This window comes from Coregonus lavaretus (genome assembly GCF_964263955.1).
Source record: "Coregonus lavaretus genome assembly, chromosome: 1".
Classification (NCBI taxonomy): Eukaryota; Metazoa; Chordata; class Actinopteri; order Salmoniformes; family Salmonidae; genus Coregonus; species Coregonus lavaretus.
In genome coordinates, this window is record NC_139988.1 from 40,478,156 (window position 1) to 40,498,686 (window position 20,531).

General features: G+C 42.7%; 1 protein-coding gene across 2 annotated transcripts in view; it reads right to left on the reverse strand.

Moving 5' to 3' along the window:
* Window positions 1-20,531, reverse strand: part of LOC311150124 (protein FAM53B-like) — a 43,886-nt gene that overhangs the window by 17,502 nt on the left and 5,853 nt on the right. Inside the window, exons 1-3 of one of the 2 annotated variants that reach the window (XM_084187419.1) lie at window positions 16,514-16,603; window positions 2,362-2,619; window positions 1,658-1,712 (exon numbers count right to left, since the gene is read on the reverse strand). In XM_084187419.1, coding sequence (XP_084043545.1) covers window positions 1,658-1,712; window positions 2,362-2,442 — 136 coding nt within the window. In that variant the 5' untranslated portion in view covers window positions 2,443-2,619; window positions 16,514-16,603. Of the gene's footprint in view, window positions 1-1,657; window positions 1,713-2,361; window positions 2,620-16,513; window positions 16,604-20,531 lie in introns of those variants that run through there. The other variant, XM_084187418.1, reaches the window with a different exon arrangement.

Below are 20,531 nucleotides of genomic sequence, written 5' to 3' on the forward strand. Positions count from 1 at the left end.
TTGGTTCAACCCAAGCTACACTGCTTGACAGTACACTATCTGAAACAGAGCTGCTAGCTCCTGAGTTGGGTAGATCAACAGTTGCATTATGGCTGGCAGGGAAATAGTCTGAGCTTATTGGTATTACAGGATTCTACAAGCAACCTGGCAGCCTCTACTAGACACGTAAATGTCAAATGACAACATACGTGTGTCATTAATCAATCACATTTTTTATTATATAGCACTACAGTTGTCACAGAACGCTTCAGTTGTCACAGAATGCTTAGCTAACCAAACTTGGCACGGTGGTGTTTGGCCAACAACGGTACCAGTCACATAACAAACACTGACTTTCAGGTCTATGAACTGGCCAATGTTGTGCCACTTGTTTGACTGTTGATGGGGGTTTCTCCAACTGAAAAGTTAAGTGCAGACAAGTTTAGACTGAAGGAGAACTTCCAAAAGTCCTCTGACTGGGAAATATGTCTTAGTCCGAAGGCTGGTTTGGTTAGAAAGATAGGCTAGCTAGGCTAACTATTCTTTGATGGTGGCTTCCTCCATCAATGACAGAATTGCAGCCTGACTTGATTGGTTTAAATTCAGACAGAACTTGTCAAATGACTATGCCAACATTACTCATCACAGGCACAAAGGAAGAATATGACAGTCCAGTGGGCAAAACACCACACTGGTTCTGGCTAACGTAGCCGCTACTGATCTCAAAGCTAGCACAGAACTCTATTGATACCCAATTGGCAACCAGGGGCTCATCTCTGTCCAAATCCATCCCTTCAAATGCTACTCTCTTTGGTGGGCAGAAGTATTTTTCAGTCCCAAAGAACAATGGACGGGGGCTATGACATGACCTGACAAGAATGTCAAGAATACAAAATGACAATAGGAGAAAGAATCTAAAAGAAATAGCCTCGCACAGTGAAAAATGTGTTCAGCAAAGGACTGAAATCCCACCAAGAGCCATATAATAGTATACAATGTCTTGTAATGTCAGCTGTAACAACAGATACAGTAGTTGTAGGACATATGCAATGTGCATCCCTTTGTTTTACCCCCTCTCCGGTACATGGGACAGATGACAGGGCGGGTCTAATCGGACTCTTATATACAGTAGCTTGTCTTTCAACACATGGGGTAAGGAGTGTGATATTCAATGAGCCAAGGAAATCATTGACAAAGGCAACACAACACTCAATTACTTTTAAGTCCCATGAGTGCTCCCGAGTGGCGCAGCGGCCTAAGGCACTGCATCTCAGTGCTTGAGGCGTCACTACAGACCCCCTGGTTCGATTCCAGGCTGTATACCGGCCGTGACTGGGAGTACCATAGGGCGGCACACAATTGTCCCAGCGTCGTCCGGTGTAGGCCGTCATTGTAAATAAGAATTTGTCCTTAACTGACTTGCCTAGTTAAAGGTTTTATAAAAAAAGTGCACAGCTCTGTGTGAAGGCAGGTGCACACTGGACATGAAAGAAAAAGAGAGGAGAGTGACAGAAGGGGATCAGCAGAAACAGTTATAGAGGAGGGGAGCTTATAACAAGACATAAAGCTGGTGAACAACACAAAGAAAATGAAGATAAAGCCTGATAGAAGACGGTAAGAAACGTAATGGTGAGGATAACAGAGCAAAGGCCATAGTCTGAGGGATGGATGCACTCACCCACAGTGCCACAGGAGAAGAGGGTAGTCCCTCTGCTCATGGTGTGGAGCTCACGCTGTTGATGGAGAGATGGAGGAACAGACAAAGAGGACATGGCTTAGACTATCAGACTCTAAACATGTCCGTACATAACTGTTCAAGCATCGAACATGAAGGAGCACCTGCGCACACACACACACCTATCCCCTATCCCTGTTTGTCCTAGAATGTACAGAACAATTCAGAAAAGAGAACAAACAGGGTGGTGCAGGCAGGCTCATAGAGAAATAGGGTAAAGGGACAGAGTCATTAACGTTACTGGGAGACACTAGGTTCATCGTCACAACAATACAGTGTTATGTCAGCGCTGCTAGACACCTTTCAGTACACACTGGTGGCTATAAAGAGGTAAAACTACTCAAATGGGCCCCATTTCTGTTGAAGCCTTTTCACCCAAATTGCTTGATTTGAAAAGCAGCCCTTGTATGTCATCGACTGCTGAGATAGAATAATATACAATTTATTTAGAAGGGCCAACCTAGAGGCCATATCAATTAATTTAAGACCTTGGTGGCAAGCACCCTGCCAAAAACTACAATACGCTGTACTGTAGAGAAGGCAGTAGAGAGCCCAAGACTCATGTTTCCAAGGTCAGTTGAGAGAGAGGCACCTGTAAGGTACTTGTTACAGTGCTTTAGTTATAGGTCTAGCAGAGTTGTACTCACAAGCAGTAATTCAGTGTCCTTGGACCTTACATCATCGACACCCTTCTTATTTTCCAGTGTTTTTGAGAATATGATCACCATGGTAGGGCGCAGCTCTGCTCCAGTCCGTTCCAGTGCAGGAGAAGGCCGTGGGAAGCCATCTTAGGTGAGGGCGGAGGGAAGACGGTCTTTTGGGCAGGTTGGATGGGCAGATGACCACCTTCCATCTGCAGAGTGTCCTCGGGTGGTAGGGGAGCGTCTCTCACTCTTCAGCCATCCCTGTGCAACAACAGACAGAAAGAGAGATGTGGTGAGCACACATTACACACACATATTTACAAATCCATAAAGTGCACGCCTGCGTGAGTGCATGTGGGCACACGTGTGTGAGCACGTCAGAATTGCAGTACATGTCATGATTACATTTTTCTATCAAACCCCAACAGTGTGTCCCCAGGCGCAGGGTGAGGAGGACAGCAGGATTGCTCCTCGTGGGTATCTGTATGGCAGGCAGCAGGCCTAAACACATACAGCACACTGGGCTTGGACAGCACATACAGAGTACACCACAGTATGTGCTGAGTCCTCCTTTACATATGTTTAACTCACAACACTAGGGAGCTAATCCAAAACAATATAGTTGAATCCCCCAGACAGACAGAGCTAGGCTATATCAGGAATAGCAATCACAGCAGTGACCTTGGGGTTGTCCCGACCACACGCTGTAAAACAGCTGATTAGAGAGGACCAGGCCTGATCCTCTAATCAACAGCCTACTGACTGCTTTCAGATTCTACTGTGGGCCAACAGACACAGCTACCACAGCCTCCAGAGCTTCTCAGCTAACCCCATGACCACTCTGGGTTCTCCATAATATATGGTTGAATGAAGTGGGAGGAGAGAGAGCATGTAAAGGGTTGATGACAGAAAAAGGATGGGGCCAGTTGGAGAGGAAAGTACTGGACGGTGAGATTGCATTGATATACTACATGACAAAGAAAGGCTTGCCAACTGTGGGAAACAAAGAAGGTGACATGAGGCCTTCACGGGTTATTGCGGCTGTCCTCCACCCACAGGGGCCAAAGAGACCAGGGGCTCTGCTCTCCTCTCTGGCCCCTTGACGGCATGTAGCCTCCTAATGTTTCATGTGGGCCAGCCCAGCCCATGCAGGCCCACTGCCGGCATATGATTCCCATTATCTCCATGTAACCCTGGGAGTCAGTGGAGCAGGACTGGGCCTCATGAGGCTGGAGGGGGCAGTGGAGCAGGACTGGGACTCATGAGGGTGGAGGGGGTGGTGGAGCAGGACTGGGTCTCCTGAGGCTGGAGGGGGCGGTGGAGCAGGACTGGGTCTCATGAGGCTGGAGGGGGTGGCGGTGGCGGGAGGCAGGGAGAGGTAGAATGTTCTTCTTTATCTGGCAACTCAGATTAGTTTACTGATTAGTAGTGGCACAGAGTTATGGGTGAGACAGCACCGCGGTGGAGTGTGTGTGTGTGTGTGTGTGTGTGTGTGTGTGGGGGGGGGGGGTCTTAACAGTGGACCATGTGAGTGATGGGGTCAGGAAGAGGAAGACAAGTGTCCACCAGGACCCTAGACCACTGAGGTGTACACATGCGTGTGTATGCATATGTTCGAGCATGTGTGTGTGCGTGAGTACAAGCATGTGTGTAGCCTAGGTGGCTACGGGGGGTCATGGGAGAGGGCAAACACAATGAGAATTACCCCCTGGAGCCATGTGATCCGATTCCACATGATGCAGAACCAGGAGCACCCTGGGACTTATGTTGGCAAAATTAGTCAATTGGTCAATGCTTACTGACTCATTTTATTTCAAGTATGGGTCGCTGGAGCCCAATATGGTGACCGGAGTATGGGTGAGTCGGTGTGTTGAAAGGAGTGGTTGTATGGAAAGCGAATCAGCTAATTGAGCAGATTTGTTGCCACTCGAGACCGTTTTGCTGCTGCATCATGGTCATGTCGCCGACGGTATTAATATTGATAACCATCTAGATGTCACCTTGATACATACAGTACATACGGTCTACTACTCAATAGGGAGGGAATGAACGGCAACAACACTGGGACACAGTGCCCTTCGTGCACGCTTGCCAAGCACTACTGTCCGCCAACAGCTTGGGAAGTAGCTACCTAGTAGCCAATATCAGGGTGACAGTCACAGTAGGCACATGCATAGAACGCATGAAGCAACAGTACACCCATCATCAGTACTTACATGACTGAAATTGAACAATTATTTGTGTAAAACTAAGTGTGAAATAAAAAATTGGAAGCCCCTTACACTTCAGTGTTGTGATGATACTTTTTCTAATCTCTTTGGATTACAACCAAATTATGATAAATGTACTATATTACGTATTGGATCACTAAAAAATATAATTTTTACATTACCATGTAGTTTACCAATAAAATGGTCTGATGGATATACTCGGAATACATATCCCAAATGAAATAAATGATCTCACTCCAATACATTTTAATAGAAAGTTAGCAAAAATAGATAAGATCTTGCTACCATGGAAAGGTAAATACCTGTCAATTTGTGGAAAAACCACCCTGATTAACTCTTTAGTATTATCCCAGTTTACCTATTTGCTTATGGTCTTGCCTACACCTAGCGAACAGTTTTTTAAATTATATGAGAAAATAATATTCAATTTTACTTGGAAAGGCAAGCCAGACAAAATTAAACGGGCTTATTTATATAATGAATATGAATTCGGAGGACAGAAATTAATTAAATATTAAAGCATTAGACCTATCACTAAAAGCTTCAGTCATACAAAAGTTATATTTAAATACAAACTGGTTCTCTAGCAAATTAGTAAGATTGTCTCACCCCATGTTCAAGAATGGCCTTTTTCCCTTATTCAGATTACAACCTCTCACTTTCAGTTATTTGAAAAGGAAATAATCTCCCAAATATCACTATTTCTAAAACAAGCCATAGAAAGTTGGTTGCAATTTCAATTTAATCCTCCAGAAATGACAGAACAAATAATGCAACAAATATTGTGGTTAAACTCAAATATACTAATTGATAAAAAACCATTATCTTTTGAAAAAATGTTTAAAAAAGGTATAATCTTCGTAAATGATATCATAGGTAGGACTGGTGGAATTATGTTGCACATGCAGCTAACAACAACATATGGAAATGTCTGCTCTACCCAAAATTACAACCAAATAATTGCAACATTACCGCAAAAATGGAAGAGGAAAGTGGAAGGGGGAAAAAGTAAGGAACTTGTCTGTCGGCCCTGCATTAAAGAACATAATTGGTTAAAGAAAATTGTGATAAATAAAAAGGTGTACCAGTTTCATTTAAGGACCAATGGATTGACAGCCGTCCCATACAGATAGCAAAATAGTTGGGAAGAGATTTTTGACGTACCGATTCCATGGCATAGTGTTTATGAACTGATACGCAAAACGACGCCGGATTCAAAACTTAGAATTTTTCAATTTAAATTATTATACAAAATTCTTGCTACCAATAGAATGTTATTTATATGGGGGATACAATCTTCCCAGCTCTGCAGATTTTGCTGCGAAGAGACACAATCATTAGATCATTTGTTTTTGTACTGTCCATTTGTAGCTTGTTTTTGGTCACAGGTCCTGGAATGGCTAAAGGATTACAATATTTACCTGGAGCTCACCCTGCAGATAGCACTACTGGGTGATCTGAAAAGTCATAGTCAATCGATCAATAATATAATAATACTTTTAGCAAAAATGTTTATTTTCAATTTACAATCTGTAGAAACAATGAGAATAGAAGGGTTCAGAACTTTTGTGAAACATCACAGTACAGTTGAAAAATATATGGCAAATAGAAATCCAATATGCATGGTGTTAAGAGATAGATGGGAGGTGTTGAATGGAGCTGAAGGATGGGACTAATAACAACTAATAACAACAAGATAACTAATGTAAAGAATACTGTGTCCATAATAAGTATATAGGTTATAGGTTGAGAGCTTTTGTGAAAGAGCACAGTTAGAAAGATATGGCATTTAGAAGCAAACCGGATGGACATCATGAAAATGATCAGAGAGGTTAAGGGTAGAGGAAGTTCAGGAGTAAAAACAAACAAAATAGAATTATTGTCAAATTGACTGTGTCCATAAAATGTATATAGTATGTATAAGCTGGAAGTAGAGGCCTAAGCTTTGTTGTTCACTAGTTTACTCCAATCAGGGAAGGGGTGGTGGGGTTGGAAAGTAATAAAGGGAAATATATTTTAAAAACGGATATGTATATGTATGTATATGTATTTATATGTATGTATGTGTATATGTATATATTTGCGAGAAAAAAACCATATGGGGGATGCAGACAATTACATTGATGGAAGTTACAATCTATCTGCAATATTAAAGCTGATCTACCCCCCCAAAAAAATCTAAAATCAAAAAATCAAATCTGAAATACGACTCAGACTCATCCTCTAGCTTCCAAACAGAAGTCCAAACTCTCGCGGTACGGTAGCTCAATATACAGTAGGCGCATTGTAAGAAACAAAACAAAAAACTGCTCAATCTAACCGTCAAACCTATAGCAGAGTGCTTTCGACACACCCACTCCTTTCCACACGCCCACTACCTTCCTTTCGACACACTCACTCGCCATATTGGGCTGCAGCTACCCCCTTCTCTTTAATTTGCTTAATGAACTTGAGGAATCTCAAAACCCTAGTAGTTCTACATTGGCACATTTCTGTGGTACATCTTCAACTTACATTTGCCTCGTGTAACATTTTTACCATGGTGCTATGCTTGTTAAATCATGTTTAATATCTGAGTAGATTATACTGCAGCAGATGGCTGACTCGTTGGCTCCAATTCAAGTTTAGGTCCAAAAAGGGATCATATTAAATGGCAATAATAATTCAATCTATAAATCCCTAAAGGAAAAAATAGCTAAATATGATCCAATTCCATAGGGGACGTACTGTACCTAACAGTAATTCTAACCAGATTCTCCTTCATCACAGAAGTTGGGTCTGGGCAGAGGCCCCTTGGCTCTCAATGGTCGATTACTGAGAAGGATTTGAAAGGGCAGTACTGGTAATGGCACCATGCCCAGGCTGATTCTGCACAGACACATGAATGTGCACCTGGGGGGACAATATGGGGCACTGTACGGTTCTGTGGCACAGTGTTTGGCGTCCATCACAGATTGGATGTGGTTACGGTAAACTTGTGAGGAGTGCGTCTAGTGTCACAGCTTTGATCAGTTATGTTGAAATAAACAAACACAATGCATCAATTAACTCCGCAACTTGGGGTTGATGAGAGGGTGAGTCAAAGAAAATAACAAATAGAGCTGATCGAGCAATAGAAAAATAAATGTAATGTCTGTATGTAATGCTCTAGGCCCCTCAAACTCAACTCTGGACCTCGAAGCCAGTTCCACTGCATTTTTTCAATCAGGGATTTAGACCTGGGACACCAAGTGTGTGCAATGAATTATCAGGTAGAACAGAAAAGCAGCAGGCTCCGGACCTCGTAGGGTAGGGATCATCAACTAGATTCAGCCGCGGGATCATTTTTTTCTTGAGCGGATGGTCAGGGGACCGGAACATAATTACAAATTATTTGTAGACAGCAAATTGACCGCAAGAAGCCCAAACAGATATAATATTTCACTAAAACATCATAATTTCAAACCTTGCTTACATTTGTATACGATCACATATCTTTCTATTATGCGTGGGATTACTTTGGAACAGATTTCCAAATTAAAATCACTTGGAGCTGATTTGCTGGTGTTTTTACAGTCTTTTATGTCCAACAATTTTAACATTAAAATAAAAAACTATATATATTTTTTTTTGCCTCAATACTTTGGGAGCCAAATAAAATCACCCGTGGGCCGCCAGTTGGGAACCCTGTCGTAGGGTAAGAGTTGAGTACCCCTAGGCTATGACAATGTCATCCTGTCCTTTTTGTTCTACCTACCTACCTACCTACCTACCTACCTACCTACCTACCTACCTACCTACCTACCTACCTACCTACTTACCTACCTACCTACCTACCTACCTACCTACCAACCTACCAACCTACCAACCTACCAACCTACCAACCAACCAACCAACCAACCAACCAACCAACCAGGCCATTCTCTGCATACTCAAGTTCTTCAGGCGATTTAATGTGATGACTTGGTTTTATTATGACAAAAGACACACTATTGACTATATTATAGTTATATTGTCTTAAAAGGTGGTACAAAAATTATTCTTCCTCATCAGGCGGTGTTTTCAGGCCCACTCGGAGAGAAGGAGAGCTACCATTCTCTTGTGAAAGTCTCAGACAGCGTCTGTGTGGGCATGAAGAGTTAATGCTGGGTCAGCCCTTTCTCATGTTGAGGATGAGGTTGTAAAACAGGGCTGGAGAGGTCACTGCATACCAAGCTGCCCTCCGGCCATCACCCCAGCACCCATTGGCTGGACACTTTGTCCCAAACACCACCCCATCATGCAACAGGAGCCTTGTGAGAACATAAACAATGCAGCTCTCATTAATTCAACTTTTTACTTGACAACATTTGACTTGATATGCGGTAACTGCGGTTGATTTTGGCCTTCCAAGTCGATTCTAAATGACATTTTTTTAACAACAGTGACCATGAGCTTCTACACAAATAAAAGCTGTCTTTATCTCTATGAGCAGTTTTAAAGACCATTAACTTATTTATCTCTGAAAGAAGAGCAGTGACCATGACAACCCAGTCCTGTGACAAACAGAGAAAAACAAAACAGAGAAGAAACACACCTTTCTTGAGAAAGGTTTCCAGGGCGCTGACATGTTAAACAAACACACACACACGCTCACACACACGTAGGCATACACACACGTACACACACAGGAGGTCTAAGTGTGTGTTGATTACAATACTGCTGCTTTGTTGCCATTTTAAAGCTACCGACACACAGGGCCGGATGAATGCCGGGGACTGAAGCCCCTGGGCCCAGGCCCGTGGGAGGCCCATAAAAATAACTACACCCCAGGGCCTATGATTCCTTAATCACCGACCGACACATACACAAATAACACTTCCCCTGTGGTCACAAGTCAGCACTCTATGTCAGGGTGCTGGTGAGCAGCAGTGACTTCATTAGCTAACACGTGATAAGAAAGAAAACTAAGGAAATCCACAAACCCTTGTCAAAGCTATACTCTCATGCCCAGATATCTGGTGCTGCACACACATTGCCCCTCAGTCAGAAAATGAGGAACACAGTCCATTTGTGCAATATCCCATCATATTTTCACATCCACTTTTATTGGTCAGTACACAGTAAACATCAAGATGTTATCAACACATCCATCCAGATGTGCCAATGCTGTTTTTCAAACTACCGCAACATCTGTCTGTGTTTCTTCACTACACTACAGTGCTACTAGTTAATCTGTACAATTACTAGTCCAAATTGGGTGGGCATAGCAACAGTATGGATGTGTAACATTGGGCATAACACAGACATGTAGTGATGTGGAAAAAGGCCAATCTTCCACCTGGATGTTATAAACTAGGACTACATCATGTCTAGACAGAACATCACTTCCTTATCAATGGGGTACATTAGTTCAGGCTTGAGAGTAAGACATCGGAGACCCCAAACAGTGCTGCTGCCCAGTATGACTGCTGCTGCCCATTCAAGTCAATAATGGTATAATGGGTGGACTGGCGGTCATTGCAAGGAGCCAAGCAAAAAGTAAAAGCAGGAAATAAAAGCAGGAAGTGTACCTATCAATATGTGCTTTGATTTGTTGATTCTACTCAACTGACATTACACAAAATACATTCCACGCATTTAAATGAACATTCTACATTACCATGGAAATTATTGCATCACAATACCCGGCAGCCATTGCGAGTGTACCCATGAGTTTACCATTCAAATTGCCAGGGTTAAAGGTTCCAAGCCCTTTCTATGAATTCTATTTCTATGTGTGTTGCTGCTGCAGGGAGGGGACGTTGCCAAGGCAACCGAAGACTTGTTTGCTACAACACCTTGCTTGTTTCAGCAATGAGCAACATGTTGCCGCAGAAACAGACTCAACCACACGAATGCCCGGTTGTCCCGTCTTCAGTCAGCTGCTCGTTCAATCATAACCGTCGGTTACACGGTTATATGGTAATTGTGCCAGCCCTAATGAGCAGTAATGATTCTATGCTCTTCAAAGCTGATTTAGGATCACTTCTTCCCAAATCATCACTAATCTGTAGCACAAAACTGAACCGGGTAGGTCCATGTGTTGGAGACAGCTATAAAGGAGGTATAGGCCAGGGGCCCTCCTTGGCCTCTGGAAAAACCATTGCATGCCAGCCAGGGCTCTCCACACATCAGTTATGCCACTAATTACCTCCTCTCTCACCCCCTCACCCCTTCCTCCCTCAGTATATGGTTTCTCCCATTACTCCTGACAGGCTGCTCTATGCACATTAATCAGGCCCTTATCCACCAGGGATACGTTACATGAGAGCCTTCAGACCAGACCATGATGGTTAATCCACCTCACAGGAGTCCATCAAGCCTAAGGAAGGGGGCCACTCCTATGGTGTGTAAATAGGTGACATTATACAGACAGTCACTTCCAATCCCATATCGCATGTCTCAGGTAGCTGTCCCCTCCAAGCTAGTTACATAACACTGTAGGTCTCGTATGGGGGGAGCTAGGGGATGAATGGTGTGGGTGTGGGGGAGTGCTGGGGTGGAGGGTGATGGGCAATTATGGGCATTCTATTGAGTCAAGACATCCACTCATTCATGAGAAAGGTGAGCCTGACCCATTCAACCAAACATCCATCTGTTACTTTCTTGGCAACTGTCTTGAGAACTGTGTGTGTGTGTTTGTGTGTATTCATGTGTATGTGTGTGGGTGTGGGTGGGTGGATCCAGGGTTGGAAAAAAACTGGTCAATGTCTGTGCCAATGACTGTATATATGAATGGACAAAGCCATCGGTAACGTGATAGCATTCATTCCTATGTGAAGACTCAATAGCGCATTTGAAGCCAAGGAAGTCGGTTAAGGTGGCGTCTCATGTGGGAGATTTATGTAGACATAACATGCAGTTTGAGCTACAACAGGAAAAGACGTTGCAGGCTAGCTTGGTGCTGCCCCCTCTCATTGAGTATCTGAAGTTGAAGGCCGACCGGGGTACCGCAGGCTGCCATTCGCTACTAAATTATCCTTATAACGTCTTCTGTGTGCAATTTTAAAATAATCGGTTCAAGGACATACCTCAGGTGTAATAGAAGCAATGTGCATTACACACATATACAGGTGTGTCTCCTCTCCTGACACACAGCGATCACAATCAAGTATTGATCCTGCAAATATACATTAGAGATGATTGCTAAGTTTTACTTACTAAAGTGTAACACTGTAATAATAAAAGTATACGTTCACATAATGTAAAAGGTGTAGTGTAGTGTAGTGCAAAGGGATTGCCAAAACACACCAACCCTAATTTAGCTACCATTATGACCACAACTGAGATGGAAGAAACATGATGTCCCTCAGCTCATTAAACTTCACAATTATGAGAGGCAAAACTTATTGGCAGAGAAACTGTGAAATACAATGGCAAATACTATGAAAAATTGTAAAGTGCAGGAAGGCCACTGCTTCAGCACTAGCATGGAAAACATGCAATTGCGGGAAAAATACAGCTTTGGAAGTTTGTCCCCTTGTCCCTGTCGGAGAGAAGAGGGTCTCAACTTTCTGTAGGTAAAATGTGTATCTCTCAACATTCAGCTTAATAGCAACTATTTTACAACCAAGATATATATCTATATTTTTTAATTATTATTTTACCCCCTTGTTCTCCCCAATTTCGTGATATCATCGCTGCAACTCCCCAACGGACTTGGGAGAGGCGAAGGTTGAGTCATGCATCCTCCGTAACATGACACACCAAACCGCACTTCTTAACACCCGCCGTGTTGGAGGAAACACCGTTAAACTGACGACCGGGTTAAACAGGCAGGCTAGAGCGCGATGAGCCCTCCCCTAACCCAGACGACGCTAGGCCAATTGTGCACCTCCCTATGGGACTCCCGGTCACAGCCTGTTGTGACACAGCCTGGGATCAAACCCGGGTCTGTAGTGATGCCTCAAGCACTGCAATGCAGTGCCTTATACCGCTGCGCCACTCGGGAGGCCCACAACCAATATATTTTATATGGCTTTGAGATACGGAGTGGCACGCGCATGAAATGCTCATCGGCCATTGCGAGGGCATAGGCCTATAGGTCTCATGGGTGGTTGCATACAGCTGCAATGTCTTTTTTAGGACATTACATTTACTGTTGGATGAATACATGGCTACTAGCAGTGGGTATTATATTTAGAGTTAGCGATCTAGTTAATGTGTTTTGAATTTCCACTTCCTCAGGTGTTGAACCCCAAATTAATTAGCCTATGGTATTAGTTAGTGCACATAAAGATGTATATAATTCATCTCTATTGAACCCCCCAGAAATCTGGACATTCTGGAGTCATAATTTGACAGTAAAATATGGCAACTATAGTCTAATTGGCAACCCAAAATTCATGTAAATCACTGGATTAGGTTGCACATAAAAATATGTATATGCATTCCTGCTTGGACGTGTTAGATGAAACAACTTATTTCTTGAATACATCAGTAGTCTATTTATTATACTTCTTAATAAAGCACTATGAATGGCTTTATAAGATGATTACTCATGATTTGGGTCCGACCAAAAGTTAGAGGCACCAGTGACACCAGGGGAAAATTTTCCTCTGGAGCCCTGTAGTAATGAACACTTAGGGTAGGTGCTGATTCAGGGGAACATATGACAATATATCCTAAGTCGTTAGCTTGGCTTTTTTATTTAGTTTGTCATTTTTTCAGAAGGGGGTTACAGGTACAGGTATAACATTCAAAGTCATATTCATTCAGATATATTCATATATTCAGTTATCATATATGCTTAGCTTGGCTTTTATAATGTATAAGGCTTAAGCAGACAGACAGACAAACAAAGACAACAAAAAGCACAGAGTGACAGCAGAGAAGATGCTGAGACAGATAGAAAGCACAACAGGGAGGCAAAGAAAATGGCTAGAGCAGAGGCACAGTTATAGTGGTGAGTTGTATCTCCAGTGGTGTTTTTACATATTGTATTTCTTTTAAACATGAGCTGGTTAATGAGGAGGACCATGTCTCGCCAGTCACTGCTACAGACATTTTTGAGAAATGCTGTACTGTACTGCCAATGTTATGTGTCAGCACTACTGCCTGTGTCTAAGTAGGGTGTGTGTAGGGTCAGGGTAGGGCAGGGGTCGGCAACAGGCTGCCCGTGGGACAAAACAGGCCTGCAAGTGATTTTTTGGGGCCCCCCAAAGTTTTTAGTAAAAATATATAGGCATGGGCAGTATACCGTATATCGAGGTATTTGGAAATAGCCACGGGATGGTTTTCAATACCCTCAATAACGTTGAAAGTATTTCAGCAAGGTCTTTTATGCAGAAAATGATGCATGGCCATCAATGTTTATAATAGAAAGAATGTAGCCAGCTACATTTCCTAATGTTTTGAATCTTGCATTTTACCAGAGAAAAGTAGGCTGGCTACACTGAGAAAAGTAGCTACACATCAGTCAGAGTGCTGTCTGCTGATAGAATGCCTGTTCGTGAATTCTCATCCGACTAGAGAAGTACAACTGAAGCACAACATTTGTCTGATGCCAAGCAGAAATTATAATAAGAAGGATTTTAGATCTGCGTTTACAAAACGCAGCAAGACATTTCTTATGCATTTGGAAAAAATGAAGAATTCTGCGTTAACTCGACCCCTAAGTTTAACTTGCTAGTTATCTAAGTAAGTGGCTGAATTAATAAGGTGACAGGGCATCATATTGTGTTAGCTTTCTGCCGTGTTTGAGAAGTCAAAGCCCTTTGCATGAGTTATCTGTACAGCTGTCGCTGCTATATTTTGATTTCCTTGCGGTTTTTTCTCCTCTCTGTTCTGCTCCTCCCCGATCTTCTCTGAGCTGAGCAGGCAGGCCCGTTGCCCTAGCGGCTCCAGACTCCACACAGACACAGTGTGTATACATGCTGCTCCAGAGCCAGTTCTGTTCTTCCTTCAGACAAGCTTGCTTCAAAACTTTGTTCATTTGCACAATGTCTCTCGTTTACATTCGTTGTAAATGTCCAAACTCACCAAAAATGACATTTGGTAGCTCCTACCTATATATGTATTAATTTATGAGTTGGATTGCCTGTCTTTGCAATTTGTTTATATTCGTTTGCGCTCATTAGCATATTTAGCTAGCAGCATCCTTTCAAATTCGCTAATACTTGTGCTAATTTGTTAGTATTCTGGTAATAGACGCCCAAAGGGATTTTTTTTGTTTTTTGGTGTCCCCTTGTGTACTAAGCTGGTAATACGTAAATACCTGGATGAGAGTAGGACGGTATGACGATATGAAAATCTATAAAAAAAATCTAAAAAAATATTTTTTGGGTTTCGAGTTGGTGGCACGCACAGTGATGTGGGCTGGTGTGTATAAAATGCCAGGGACAGGGCCAAATTCTTGTCCCAGTCCGCCCCTAGAGAATGCAGTGCAAGAACAACACTGGAAACTTTACACCATGCAGACAGGAGTTCTCTTTCAGCCAAAGTCAATGTATGGGGACATGCATACATTGAAATTCTTGGGGACATGCATACATTGAAATTCTAGACAAAAACACTATCAGTCATCTCTCTCAGGTTCGGTCCACAACATAATATAACTACATCTAACCCTGACTTATTGAACCCAACAGTCTTCAATAGTGTCCTTTCTTTGTCCATCTCAACATAAGGCTTCTCATCAGGCCTCTCACCAATCAGTGGTAATGAAGAAAATTAAAAGAAGCCATTTCAAACTAGTGATGAGACACATCAACAGAAAGATGTGGCGATGTGCCTCACGGCTTTAAATTTTTTTTGCTTCCCTTGTTCAACTAAAACCGCATCTTGCCATTGGCAGGGGGTTGGGGAGGGTTTCTCTGGTGTACGCCAGAATGTCTCCTTTCTTATCACCAGCCGGTCTTAGACTCTGTGGGCGTTCGAGATGCAACATTTACAAATGCATAATTTAGATGACATACACACAGAAACGTGGGGGGAACCGGGGAACATTACTATTTATTTTGAACTCAGCTCACAGATTTTGACATTGTGGGCGAAGCAGAGCAGTTATGACTGAAGGTCACACAGAAAGAGAGAAAGGGCCGTCGTTAAAATTAAATGTGTGCAACACAGAGGCACAGACAGGCATGACTAACAATACTTTTTTCTGGAGGCTTTGCATAATGCCTTGGGCCAAGGAACCACAGAAAGAAAGAGGGGGAGAGAGATAAAGTGAGAGAGTGACAGGGTTACAGAGAGGGAGAGAATGGGCCAGTGCCTTGCACACAGGCACGCAGCTGCCCACTCAGAGAATGGAGCCCTATTAGGGCCTCACACACAAAGGTCTTGCAAATGTGTGCGTCTTAAGCACACACAGGAGCATAGAGTGATCCCCTTTAAAAACCTACTTGGTTGAATTACCTCCATACATTACTGCAGCTATCCCATGTCCAAAACAAGTCCCTGTTGTCTGCCTACCGCCTGTCTAGCTATCTGAGACAACCCTGTTCAACTTGACTGTGTTTCACATGCAGATTCCAGCATAGGCCTTTCAGGTTTTACTGTGCTAAAAATAAGAAATTGAAGCAAGGACAACCATTTTTAACACTGCAGTGGAAAGTTTGGGGTATCATGATTGTCATGCAAATCTACTTTGCAGGGCCGTGCACAGATCTTTCAGGGGGCAGGTGCTCAAGCAAAAAAAAAAAATATACATATCTTGAAATTCATACTGACTCATGACTAATTGTAAGTAAGCTAGTTACGGTGCCTCCTAAAGACATGATTGACATCGGGAAAAGAGGGCGGGCTATCAGCTGATCATTGATGTTGATGATTGATGTAAATCTGCAAGCTTCTTACTGATTGTGATTTATCTTAAATAATAATATTATATTCATATTCTTCTAACTCATAATATATGACTGGCTGGCTAGTGGCTTGTGTGGATATTTTCGGGTATAATGATTAGCTAGAGTCTAGACTACCTGTGTAGCTGCTGCCGGATGGAGTTGGGTCGGCGCGAGGGTCGTTGATGCAGCCTCTCCTCTCTGTCTTTCTGCCTTTCTCTGCTGCGCCTATCAGCCAACCAGACCCAATATTGATGATGTAAGTCATGTGTTATCAAGTGTTAATCAAATGTTATGCTGCTGTGGGAGTACTGTTGGTATTTATATTAGGTAGCTAGCTACAGACACTTAACCGGTGACCGCATCTCAAGCCATGCATGTTTGGATACCGGGCGTGCGCAATCTCAGTAGCCTACAGGGCAGACTGGGGAAAAGGTGCGAGCTCTGTACAGGGCAGACCAACAGGCGCAACCAACGGATGGGGTGGCGAACTTGACGACGTCTTGGCAACGTCACGACGACTTGCGGGCAATAAGTTCAGAACAGTAACAACAAAACGTTATTATATATTCAGTACCAGTCAAAAGTTTGGACACACCTACTCATTCCAGGGTTTTCTTTATTTTTACTATTTTCTACATTGTAGAATAATAGTGAAGACATCAAAACTATGAAATAACACATATGGAATCATGTATTAACCAAAAAAGTGTTAAACAAATCAAAATATATGTTATATTTGAGATTCTTCAAATAGCCACCCTTTGCCTTCATGACAGCTTTGCACACTCTTGACTTATCTGCACATGTGCCTTCTACATGGCAGAAACATAGACAGAGTCCTTAAATGAGGCATACTCTGCAAGATTGTAAACAAACAAAGTTGTACTTTACCCTGCAAGTGCATAAAACTAAATTAGACACAGCACAGTTGTTTGATATCAACAGATTGTCTGGAAAGGTTTGAGGAAGATATGATCTTCAATCATTGTGACACTAAACAATGCGGAGTATCACAGCTTTCTTTGGCAATCACAAGAAAGACAAAGCTTAGTTATCATAACTGTGTTTACCATCATAGCTAAGAAGTATGCACCAACACACAATAAACTGTTCTGTCCTGAACAAACAGCCCCTAGACTGTCTCAGACACACACAGGGCTTTGAGGCCTACCCCTATCAACATCCCCTTTGTATTTAGATCAGGGGTGTCAAACTCATTTTAGCTCAGGGGCCACATGGAGGAAAATCTATTCCCAAGTGGGCCGGACCGGTAAAATCATGGTATATATAACTTAAAAACAACAACTTCAGATTGTTTTCTTTGTTTTAATACTATCAACATAAAACATAAAGCTGGAGCCTGAGGACAGTGTGTCCAAAATAGTACAAGCACAACATCACTATTAATCATAAAACACCTGAAGTTTATTTGAAAATTCTAAAGAAAAAGAACACACAAACACACAATGCCTCAGTGATTCACATAACTGTTTCACAGATCACAGAACTATATCAGGGTGTCATTTCTCAGGCAGAAATGTAGATACAAATAATGAAATCCTGTTCCCCAAACAAGTGCAAGAACCACAGAGTCAAGAATAGGTTAAATATACAAATAAAATAAAATCAATTAAAAACAATAGCACATCAACATAAAAACATATAAACATAAAGCTGGAGCCTGAGGATAGTGTGTCCAAAAGCACAACATCACTATTAATCATAAAACACCTCAAGTTATTTGAAATTCTGAGGACAAACAACACACAAACACACAATGCCTCAGTGATTCACAGAAGTATATCACAGATCACAGAACTATATCAGGGTGTCTCATTCAGCACTTTAAGTGGGGTTGCATAGTTTATTTGACTCCTGATACCTGGCATGTTTTAGCTTTCACCAGCGCATCAATATCAGGCGTCACATCCTGAGTGCCAGACAACTTCAGGATGTGATTCAAGTGCTTGTGCGTGAGCCTTGAGCGCAGCTTTGTTTTATTTATGCTCATTACAGAGAACTTGCTCACAAAGATATGTGGTTCCAAACATGCACAACAGTTTTGCAGCGAGGGCTGTCAAGTTGGGGTAACCTGGCAAGAGATTCTGATAAAATGTGTCCAAGCCAGCTGCGGCAAATTTGCCCTTCAAATCAGAGTCACACTGCAAGTCTATTATTTCAAGTTGGATGCTGACGGGCAGATCAGAGGGATTCACGGTGAATGGCGAACAAAAAACTTTGAAGTCTTTCTCCAGTTCACCAAAAATCTGAAAGCGTTGCTCAAACTCCCTTAACAGTCCCGTTATTTTATCTTTGAACCGCTTCATGTCTGCCACATGTTGGGTCGCACACACATTTTTCAGACAGGGGAAGTGAGCTGCATCACCACCAGCGAGTTGCATCTCCCACAATGACAGCTTCAACTTGAAAGAACGTATGCTGTCATAATACTGCGTGGCAACTTTGTTGCGCCCTTGCAGCTGTTTGTTCAAGTTATTCAGGTGCTCTGTAACATCCACCATAAATGCAAGGTCCTGCATCCATTCTGCGGAATTAAATTCTAACACTGGTTTGCCCTTTTCTTCCATGAACTGTTCAATTTCTTCTCGTAAATCAAAGAAACGCCTCAGCACAGCACCTCGGCTTAACCATCTTACCTCAGTGTGGTATGGCAGGCCATAGATGTGGTCTTTCTCTCTGAGAAGGCTGTCAAACTGACGGTGATTCAGGCTTCTGGATCGGATGAAATTAACAGTTTGGATGACCACCTTCATGACGTTATCCATCTTTAATGACTTGCAACACAAAGCCTCCTGGTGCAAAATACAGTGAAAAGTCCAAAGATCACGTCCTCCATTTGCAGATTGCACTTTCTCTCTGAACTTTGTCACAACGCCTGCTTTTTTCCCGATAATTGAGGGCGCACCATCTGTAGCCAGGCTGACAGCGCGGGACCAGTCCACTCCGACCCTGTCCAGCACGCCGACGAGTGCAGTGAAAATATCAGCTGCTGTCGTTGTATCTGTCATCGGCACCAACTCCACGAACTCCTCGGTGACGGTCAATGTGTCATCAACTCCGCGGATGAAAATGGCCAGTTGTGCAACATCTGTAATGTCCGTGCTTTCATCAATTGCAACCGAAAACGCAATAAATGACTTTACTTTTTGCTTCAACTGGCTGTCCAAATCCACTGAAAGATCGGAAATCCTGTCTGCAACTGTGTTTCTTGTCAGGCTGATATTTGCAAAAGCCTGGTGCTTTTCAGGGCACACAATCTCTGCTGCCTTCATCATGCATGTTTTTACAAATTCTCCCTCACTAAATGGTTTTGAAGCCACTGCGATTTCATTAGCAATGAGGTAGCTAGCTTTCACTGCAGCGTCACTGATGTCTCGGCTGTGAGTAAACACAGACTGCTGTTTCTTCAGACCCACCAACAGTTCATTCACCTTCTCTCTTCTCCGCTGTCCTTGAAAGTTGTCATATTTGTCGGCATGAAGACTCACATAGTGGCGACAAAGGTTATATTCTTTCAGCACTGCAAGATGCTGTGAACACACCAAACATACAGCTTTCCCATTCAATTCCGTGAATAAATAGAAGGGGCAATGAGGGTGCCAAAGCACATAATGTTAAAAGTAGAAGCCGTAATAAATATCGCGGGCAAAACAAAGTAGCTCATCCGGACTGGCTGCACTTGCTTGACCTATTTGCTCTGCCCCGGTATAAACAGTTTGCTTGCTTAACACAATTGCTATTGCGCCATCCAGTGGACACAATTGGAACAGCAGTTTCTTTTATTGAAAAATTGCAGCTCATTTTTATACTTTACAAAATCATCTTGCGGGCCGGATTAAACCCGTTTGCGGGCCTGATCCGGCCCGCGGGCTGAACGTTTGACACCCCTGATTTAGATACTAGAGCTGGGCATCAGATTCAATCTAAGCCTGACTTTGCACCTAGTTTGCCAGTTGAACTGAGATTCGTTTTCAAGTGAATGAGTAAATTCACACCTGGCTGTAAGTAAGAAGGGGAAAGGTCAACTATGTACATGGGGCGTTCACTAAAACCACACTTTAGTTTATTTGCCAATAACCACCTTAGTAAACCTAGAGGTAACCAAGGCATATAAACACACATAGGCATACCT